This window comes from Sardina pilchardus, chromosome 14, assembly GCF_963854185.1.
Source record: "Sardina pilchardus chromosome 14, fSarPil1.1, whole genome shotgun sequence".
In the NCBI taxonomy this organism is placed as follows: Eukaryota; Metazoa; Chordata; class Actinopteri; order Clupeiformes; family Clupeidae; genus Sardina; species Sardina pilchardus.
This window is the reverse complement of record NC_085007.1, coordinates 25,688,222-25,698,221: the sequence shown is the minus strand read 5'-3', so window position 1 is coordinate 25,698,221 and position 10,000 is coordinate 25,688,222. Positions and strand designations below refer to the sequence as shown.

Sequence of the window (10,000 nt, the reverse complement as noted above, 5' to 3'; positions counted from 1 at the left end):
TTTTTTGTTGCGACCCCTCCCTCCCCTACACCCACGACAACGATGGAATGCCACTTCCGGAAACGCGATCTGCAAAAGCAGGCCTTTCCCGCTCTCGAAACTCCCTGTTCTGCAACGTATCACTGCCGCTGTCCAGCTTTCTTTTTTATTATAGCGGGCTTAAATAAATCCGTCTTAATTCCGAGTCGTTTGTGTATCCGTCCGCCGTTGGCTCGGCCTGGTGCATGGAGAGGCCACGGATATATTTGAGCTCTCGATCGCCGCCCTGGCCTTTGAACCCCTTGTGTCCTCGGTTCCAAATTACAAGGCCAGGGCTACTGGTGGCGGTTGCTTTGATTGGATCTTGGCTTGCGGAGGGTTTAGCGTCTCTCCGCACTGCAAGCTGCTCTCGCGCGCACACACACACACACACACACACAAACACAAACACACACACACACACACACACACACACGCGGGCCACAACACAGGCATCGCCCAGCAGGCCCCTTCTCTGGAGTGCTGGGGCACGGCGCCCACAACTAGAGCCCTTTTTTTTCCCCCCGCAAGTAGTCGCCGTTCGGAGAAACACAACCCAAAACCTCAATTCCTGCCGCGAGCCAATCACAACAGGAGGCCCTGGCGCGGACGAGTCGAGCTCGAGAGTGGACGGGCGTTGTCACAGGAGATGGAGTTACGGCTCTGCGCAGACTTGCGGTGGTTGTGTCCAGGGTTCGAGGCCAACAGCAGAACGCCTGATAAAGAACAGGACCCCTGAGCCTGTTAACACGATTAAAGACGTCACTTTTACGAGCCGACTCCTCAGGCTAATATTAAACCTCTTGGCAGGTTGTTAAGTAGAAACTGAGCCCAGTGTGTATGGTGTGGCTTGGCACATTCCAGTGGCAGCAGTGTGTGTGTGTGTGTGTGTGGTTTTTTACCCCCCTTATTTTCCCTGGAAATGCTGTTCTACTGAAAAGCCCCGATTCACAAAGGCAGTGAATAAGCTCCAGAGCACGGAGCTAAATGTACCTACTCTTTAGAGGGGGCATTCCCATCCAAAAGGGTGCTGGTGTGGAGGTCACACATTCTCCTTTCAGCCAGACAGCAGCACATGTGACGGCCCTAATTTTATCAACCCATCTCCAGCCTCAGTCCACTCATTAGGTGTATCAGATGCTCGATATTTGCTAATTCAATTTCACTTTTATTCTGAACTCTATTTATACAGCCGCCCCGTCAATGACAAGCATTGTTATTGGAAATGAGATCGCTCACCCCTGGCCTTGCAGCACTTATAAAAGCATCAGTTGTGTTTCCCCCCCCAATAACACTGCTGACCTTTGGGGGTCAAAAGGTCATTGGCAATTCCAGCACTGGAGGTCAGGGGGTCGGGGGGGATCGGGGGGGTCACCGGGGTTGGACTCACCCGTCGGCGCAGGCGGTCGCGCTCCTCGCGGATGGCGCTCATGGTGGCCTTGGTGCGGTTGAGCTCCTCCTCCTTGCTGCACAGCATGGTGGTCAGGCTCTCGTTCTCCTCCCGCAGCCCGGCCAGCTCCTTCTCCCAGCGCGCACGCTCCTCCGACAGGCTCGGGTAGAAGTCCCGGCCCAGCGCGCCCTCGATCTCCTCCACCGTCTGCGCACGCACACACACACACACACACACACACACAATACAGTATACATTATACAGTCCACACAACACACCCAAACACAATATATACACAGATTATAAAAACAACTTCAACAATACTGTTCACTTTACTACATTTTAAAAAGCAAAAATGCAGCCAGAACAAACTGATGTACTCTCTCTCTTTTTCTCTCTCTCTCTCTCTCTCTCTCTCTCTCTCTCTCTCTCTCTCTCTCTCTCTCTCTCTCTCTCTCATACACACACACACACATTCATGCAAGTAGTACACACAAACGTGTACAGTATATACAATTAGTGAATCTACCCGGAGCATTTTATAGCATTTCTGTGTAACTTGGTCAGATATCTGCTGTTAGCTTTGGGCGACAACATCTGTTTGTCTTTCATCCCTGGATTCAAGTTAACCTCTCACACAGTTCTCTTGCGTGCTCGTGTGTGTGGATGAGTGTGTGTGTGTGTGTGTGTCTGAGTCTGAGCACGCATGGAAAGCTTGGCTGTGTCTCTGGGCTTCCTGTCAGGCCTGTCTCTCCTGACGGGAACCCTGAGGAGAACCATGCTGCCACCGCTCGGGGCCGTGCACACACACACACACACACACACACACACACACACACATCCTCTGTTTCAACACTACCACCTGCTACACCCTCACCCCATCCCCTCATCTCTATATCCCTCTCTCTCTTCTCCTCCAATTCCCTGTCTCCCTCTCAGCACGCTTTCCATATCTATTAAGTCGGCACACACACACACACACACACACACACACACACACACTCTCTCTCTCTTCTGTCTCTCTCAGGCTGCACTAAAACTCCCTAATGTTTTTCGCCCTCATCGTGATCTCCATATCAGTTAATTTTCTCTGACTCTCTCTCTCTCTCTCTCCTCCTATCTACTTATATCTTTTTCTCTTTCTCTTCCATCTCATCATCTCTCTCTCTTTCTCCCTCTCTCTCTCTTTCCCACTCCATCCACATCTCTCTCTCTTTTTTCCACATCCATCTCTGTCTGCCCTCCATCAGTAGAGAGCCTGAGAGCAGAGTGGCTCCCCAAAGCCCTTCACTGTCTCCCCGTCTGGCAGTGCCTCTCTCCCTCTCTCTTTCTCTCTCCCTCACTCCCTCTCTCTCTCTCCTTCACCCTCTCTTCCTCTCTCTCTCTCCCTCACCCTCTCTCTCTCTGTCCCCCTCTCTCTCTCTCTCTCTCCCTCCCTCCCTCCCTCCATTTACCCTCTAATTGAAGCGATGATTATCTGGCTGGGCTGAATGGGTCTGGCATCGCAGGCAGCATCTCAATCGGCCCGCTCCATCAGCACCCGGGAACGACACCTCCGGGCCTCTGGAGCGCCTTCGGATCGCTCAGCCGGGAACGCCGACCGCCGCGCCAGGACCCACCACCGACCGGCCGCGCTTTAACGACGGAGCGCACGACTGTTTAAGACCCGCGGCCGTCTGATGATGTTTGCCGCATGTAGGGAAATGGTTTTTCAATACAGCAGCGCAGAGTATATTGTAAGGCAGTCGATGTCTGGGTCTGACTGACTGACTGCAATTTTCCCCCCACTTGCATGTGTTTCAATCAGGCAAAACGTTTTTGGAAATAGACAGCTCGGCGTTTTCCTTACAGGGGGGCCTCCCGCTACGTTTGACCTCAGGGACGTCTCTCCCTCTCTCTCGCTCTCGTTTCCTCGCTCTCGCTCTCCGACGGTGAGGGTGGGCAGCCCGGCCCCGGTACCCTCATCTCGCTAGGCTAATGGGATTAGGATTAGCCGCCCGGCGGACAGATGATGCCGCTAACAAAAGCCGGCCCGATTTCAGATGGAGGGGAGGAAAAAGCGGCTGATTCAGCTCACCCCCCCCATCCTCCCTCCCTCCCCAACTCACCCCTCCCCCCCCCCCCCCCCCCCGGGGGAACAGCACAGCGCTTTGGCGCTCACAAAAAGCAATTACAGCCCCCTGTCCCTGAGCCATCCCTGAAAGACAGGGCGCCATCAGAGAGACGTGGCGAAGGGACAGAGGGCCGTGGGCCGGGTCCATCCTCAACGCATCCCCGCTCTGGATCACTCTTGATGTGTTAAATGGAGTCCGTCACACAGAAGTGGCTAGTTTAAGTGGAAGCGTGGCAGGGTATTGCAAATTAATGACTGTTTTCTTTCCGTGGTTTAATTAATGAGCCACCGATATGAGAGGGTTGGTGACTTGGGTCTTGATAGGTGGGTCAGACGTTCTGTTGGCTGGCTGAGATATTACCTCACTATTGATCCCCGAAAGCCAATTAAATAACTGAGGAGATAGACAGAATGAGAACAGGGGGGAGCAGAGGTCTTACTAATCTCATTTTGAGAAGGAAAAGCTCTTTTTTCTCCCATCATTCAGCCAATATGAGACAATTACAAGAGTTAAGAGGCATCTGTGTGTGTGTGTGTGTGTGTGTGTGTGTGTGTGTGTGTGCTCTTTCACTCTCTTTCTGCTTATCTCTCCTCTAGGGAATGGACATCACAGCCCCACACACACCTCTCCATCCCTGCCCTGTGTGATGTGGTGTCTCATTGAGCTCAAAGCCAGTGATGTCCAAACGTGTCTGAGCTGATTTTCTCTCACTGGAGAGACTTGAACAGCTCTTCAGGTTTGTGTATCAGCCCGACACATAATGCGTCAAAGTGTCCTCTTCTCCTCCAGATGGACACCCAGTGGACTCCACCTGTCCCACACACACACACATACACACACACACAGAGTGAGTGGCGGTTTACCTTGATGGCCAGGTCGCAGTGCTCGCTGGCGGTGGTCAGCTGCTCGATGTGCCGGTCCACCTCGGCCACGGACAGGCTGCAGGTGCTCTTCTTGCGGCCGCACACCACGCTCTCCAGCCCCAGCAGCACCCGCTGCAGCTCCGAGTTCAGGTCGCTACACGCATCTGAGGAGGGGTGGGGGGTGGGGGGGTGGGGGGGGGGGGCATTAGCACACAAGGGTCTCATTTCAGTGACAGGTAAAGTACAAAGTCTCAAGTCTAACGAAAGCTAATTCAATAGCTAGGCAGACTCAACCTGTTCATTTAACACCATGAACAAGACCCTACTACGTGCAAGCATGAGTCAGGTCAATGCTTTCACATGCCACGTGATACCTATAGTTCATGTGCGAGAGTGAGACGCCCTGTCCGATATTTAAATTGGGGCCCAGAGACACATAAAGACAGACATTCATACAGAAACAGAAACATAACAGAAAACCCCAACTGAAACACGGAAAATCATCTACTATGCAGGTGTCTGAGGAGAGACAGAGCCATTTGTCAAAGGCAAAAACACTCCCCAACACAAAATCTCTACTTCGGATAGTTTCCAGTTCCAAAAGGACTTTGTATCTGTCTATAGTAATGGGCCAAATGTGATGTATTTAGCTAAACGAGATGCATGCTCGGAACAGGAGCGTGAAGTTGTAAAATCTTTCGCACACCTGGAGCCCAGAAGGAGATGCTGGCGTAAACTCTTTTCATCAGATAACTATCTCTCCGGCGCACGCCGCCTTCCAGACCCAAAAACGCTTGCTCGCGCTGATAGCATCTGGTCCCACAATTCTGCCAAAACCAACGCGACAGCTGATTTTGATTTCCCACCAAAACCCGAAAAAAGGGAGGGGGGAAAAGAGAGCCAGGACCATTATTCTCCGCACTTTGAATTAAAATGCAAATTCACGGAGGCACATCTGTGCAGGCGAGTCGACTGACAATTGACAATTGTCTCAACTGCCTGGGACAAATAAAACTGTGTTTTGCCCACAATGCAACCGCAATTATGACCATGGGGCCTGATCTGCTGATTGGTGCGCAAAGGGCTTGGGCGTACAGTGGGGTTGGGGGGGGGGGGGGGGGGGGGGCAACAATGTTCGCTTCCGGCGGCTACCCCTTTTGTGGCGCTTCGCTTCGGGGGGATAGAGAGCTCGATTGCGCGGGCGAGACAAAAGAGCTTCGTGTGATTGAAAAAGATTTTCTCTTTCTGCCTGGCACTGGCTCTCTAGAGGACGCCGATAATGAACAGTGGAGCGATAAGCCTCCTTTGGTTCTCCGTTTGAAAGGAGATTGCGGGAGCTCCTCTCCTGCTCTCTCTATCTCCGTCTCTCTCCGAGCGGCTAAGACGACACCTGTATAAATAGCACGAGGGGGGGGGGGGGGGGGGGGTGAGGGGCAGTCGCGAGGAAAACAAAAACCAAATCAATTTTCCATTGAGCGACTCCAAGGATGAATGCAAAGCGCGCGCACACACACACACAAACAGATATAAAATCTCACACAAGCATCAGGCATACATTCAGACACAGCTCTCAAAGACACGTGGCCTATCATTAGAGTTCGACAGAGCGCAGGTCGAATCGTGTAAATTGTCTTCTGGAGAGCGTTTAACCACTCCTCTGGCTTTATGATGGCCGCCATGCATCATTCCCCTCTGTGAGACGCTAACACTCACACACACATACACACACACACACACACACACACACACATACACACACACACACACACACAAATACAAACACAGACACTCGCACACACACACACACACATACTGTACACACACACAGACACACACAGACACACAGACACAGACACAGACACACACACACACACACACACACACACACACACACACACACACACACACACACACACACACACACACACACACACACAAAACACTTCAAAGCATAAATGCCATCCAAAGGAACAGCACAGCAGATGGAGTGGCTCTGCAGCAGCAGCAGTAGGGTTTCAGAACTGGGCGCGATCGCAAACATTTGAGACGGAGGCTAAGGTGACATTCAGGAATTCTGTGACGAGACTAATTACCTCCACCAAGGAGATAATGATTTTGGTGCAGCTTGTTTGCTTGTCTGTTTGCCTGTGTACAGGATTATGCCAAATCTACCTCTTCATGAGTCTCGGTTGCAAGGTGGAGGATTGGACAAGGAAAAACCCATTAAATTCTGGAGCGGATCTAATTCATGGGATACATTTGCCAATTCATTTGCACTTCACCACCATTGTGTGATATGACAATTGACCTTAGCGGCCGTCTACACTCTCCAAAAGCCCTTCTGGCTCATACAGACGGACGGGAAAAACAAAAGCCATTTCCCTTCCCAGTATTATAGACCTCTGAAGTTTGCCTACAAAAAAGAAACCAAGGTTGCCATCTTTGCCCATATAAGGAGATCCTGGTGAAGCTGAAGCTAACCACCTATGGCAAGTTGCATTGCAGGTTAGCTCTGGGGTAGCAAAATTCAAAGTGTGCCTTCTTAACATGCCAAAGATCACAGTATTCACTAGAAGGCAGAGGACAAAAGTGTGTAGAGCAAAACATCTGCATTTCTTCCCAACAAGAGTTTTATAGGTACGTTAATTCAAAATCTCCATGTTATTTTCCCATAAGAAAAATCTCAAGATACCGGATCTCCTTATCATGGGAAAAGATGGTAGCTTTTATGTAGGCGAACTTCAGAGGTCTATAATGGCACTTGTGATGTGGGACATCAGATGTGGGCCCAGGACAGGTGCGGAGAGCTCACCCATGTCAGCGGTGACTAGCGTGGACTGGTTCTCGGGCAGCGAGATGGACGCCTGCTCCTGGTCGGGGTCGTCGTTGGCTTCCTGCTGGCTGTGGCTGAGTTCCGAGCGCAACTCCGAATACTCATCCTCCTCCCTGCACAGAGGTCAAAGATCACAATCAGAGGTCAAAGTTCACAATCAGAGGTCAAGGGTTCACAAGAAATCTATACCAAAGGTCTTCATTGAATAATACTCAGGCAATACAGTAATTTCCTGTGTATTAGCTGCATTACGTATAAGCCACAGGACAGTGTTTTATGCAGGTTAAAAGAAAGGAAACCATAATTAATTCCCTCCCTGTATTAACCTCATAGCGGAAGAAATTTATAAGCCGCGGCTAATAGTTGGGAAATTACGGTACATGCACAAACAGGTAAAACACACTTGAAAGTTGTGTATGCTATCTAATACCAAAAATCAAGACGAGACATGTTACAGATCAAGGAACACTACTACACAAGTCTAGTCTCAATGGGATCAAATGAAGCTAGGATCCTTTGCTGAGGCAGAGGTGTGTGACATCAAATCTACATTGAGGCAAGAGAGCACGCAATGCAAGTTCACGGTCCATTCTTCATTTTAGCCGTCATGTCCAGAAACCAGTCTAGATCCACAGGGCACCTCTGTGTTCATCTCAAGGCAAGCAGTTCAACACAGTTGGAAGTAGTCAGAGCTAAAAATCAATGTAACATTATCTAACACCCGTCTACAGACTTAAATAAGCGCTTATATTTTTATCCAGCTTTAGCACACCCGGATCTGTGCTCGGGGGGGGGGGGTAGGCGTCGCGGGTGGAAATCTATATCTCTGTCTGGACAATGCCTGCTATGGGGCTCTTCAATTGAATAAGGCCAGTGTTTCACATGGAGAGATGAGTCATATCAAAGACACTCGATAATAGCACAGTAAAAAACCTAATTAGAGGTGAGCCGGTGAGCGCGGGATACTGCACACATCATTTACCCGTCCGGCTCGCCGTTCGCTCTCGCTTGAGGTATGCGTGTCATGTAGGGGTGAGCCTGCGCGGCTTCTGACCGCTCCTCATACGTGTGCACCATACATCCGAGGCCGTTTTAATTAAACTGCTTTGACACTCACTGTGTTTATATGCAAATATATGCATGTGTGTGTGCTTGTGTGTGCGTGTGTGTGTGTGTGTGTGTGTGTATGTGAATGGTTATTAGTTTGGCTAATGAAATGAATGCCATCTTGACTGGGTGAACAGGTACTGCCAGGTCTGGTTTGTGCTTTTTTTTTTTTTATAGGCTATACGATATCCATTTATGAATGCGCATAATGAACATTGACTGAGCGGTTAAATGGTTTGACATTTAAGAGGCCCAGCAAATGGCCAATTTAGCCAGTCATCTGTAGAGGATGTTGGGCCTGGTAGAGGAGTATGTTGATGTCTTAATTTACCGATATTCTGAGTTAAGCCTCTATACTGTTTCACAAAAGAGTGTGAATTGCTAATCTTAAACATTTCAAGAGTCAGCCGCAACAAACGAGACAAACAAAAAGTCTACGCTACCAGTAGATTCATATCATTTTTTTCGCAATATGCGGCTCTGCCCTAGTTCCCAAAGCCGATCATTAAAGAGTTGTTACACAGGAGGACAGGTGAAGGTGGCTGAGTTCACCCTGCAGCTTTTAGTGTGACGCTCCTGACAGAGATAGCATAGGCCTCGCCGTGCACTTGTCAAAACACGGGGCTACCTGCCGCCGCAGCGGCCACTCACTCCAGCTTAGCGTCACGCTCGCGCCTGACACTCTCCTTTGGGCCGAGGCGGCCGGGAAAGGGCGAAACGTCAGCGAGAGGAGAGGAGAGGAGAGGAGAGGAGCGAGTTGGAGGAATAAATAAACAAGTAGAGGGCATGAGAGATTCCACTAGGGAGCCACAGGCAGCTCCTCCAACATGGCCGGGAGCACCAGCAAAAAGCCCTCAGCACTGCTGCTGATACAATGCTGTCTGGGGGCTCAGACTCTCTGGGCTCTGTGAAGCACCAGGAAGTAATTCTAATTGGTTTAGCAAAAACATAAATAAATCTGAACTGAATTGAATAGTTTTCGTTGTTTACTTCTGCTGGCCAGAGGTGTACACCTAATTTAAGGCCACTGATCAATGATAAATAAAAGCAAATTATCTCCTACATAAGTCTGTGAATACTATGGTGTGGTGTTCTCTGGGCTGTGTGCGATACTGTAATTGGCCATATTAAGAGAACAGCTACACAATAATACAGAACGCACATTGATACACATTACACTCAGATGGATAATGAGCTGAAGAAATGTGCTGCACTCTGAGGAAAAGAACTCAGAAAATAGCCTCCAATTGAACACAGCGGCATAATACCGAACTTTCAAGTGCTGGCCACGCTTGACTGGGTGGTAATTAAGGTTTGGAGTCCTCCGAGAGCTCGGCTTTCTACGTCTTTCAATGCGATTACAGCCACTTCTGCCTCACCTGCGGAACCAACCTCTTTAGCAGGCAAAGCCTGCACCTTCAAACGGCCACACGTACACACACACACACACACACATACACGTGCATATATGTGCACACACACACACACACAATTACAAATAGAGAGAGAACGCTCAGAGAAAGACATGAAAAGACAAACAAAGAGGAGGAGAGAGAGAAAGCCGGAGGAACAGAGATGAGAGGGGGAGGAGGGGAAGGCGGGAAGAGAATTGAGAGAAAAGAAAGAGGGGAAAAAGAGAATGGAGAGAAGTAAACTAGGGAGAGAGAAAGGGAGA

General features: G+C 49.8%; 1 protein-coding gene across 3 annotated transcripts in view; it reads right to left on the bottom strand.

Annotated features, from left to right (window-relative positions):
- Positions 1-10,000, bottom strand: part of mcc (MCC regulator of WNT signaling pathway) — a 97,152-nt gene that overhangs the window by 45,369 nt on the left and 41,783 nt on the right. For all 3 annotated transcript variants that reach the window (XM_062555247.1, XM_062555245.1, XM_062555246.1), the window contains 3 exons: positions 7,198-7,331; positions 4,386-4,549; positions 1,409-1,615 (listed from right to left, as the gene is read on the bottom strand). In XM_062555247.1, coding sequence (XP_062411231.1) covers positions 1,409-1,615; positions 4,386-4,549; positions 7,198-7,331 — 505 coding nt within the window. The remainder of the gene's footprint in view (positions 1-1,408; positions 1,616-4,385; positions 4,550-7,197; positions 7,332-10,000) is intronic.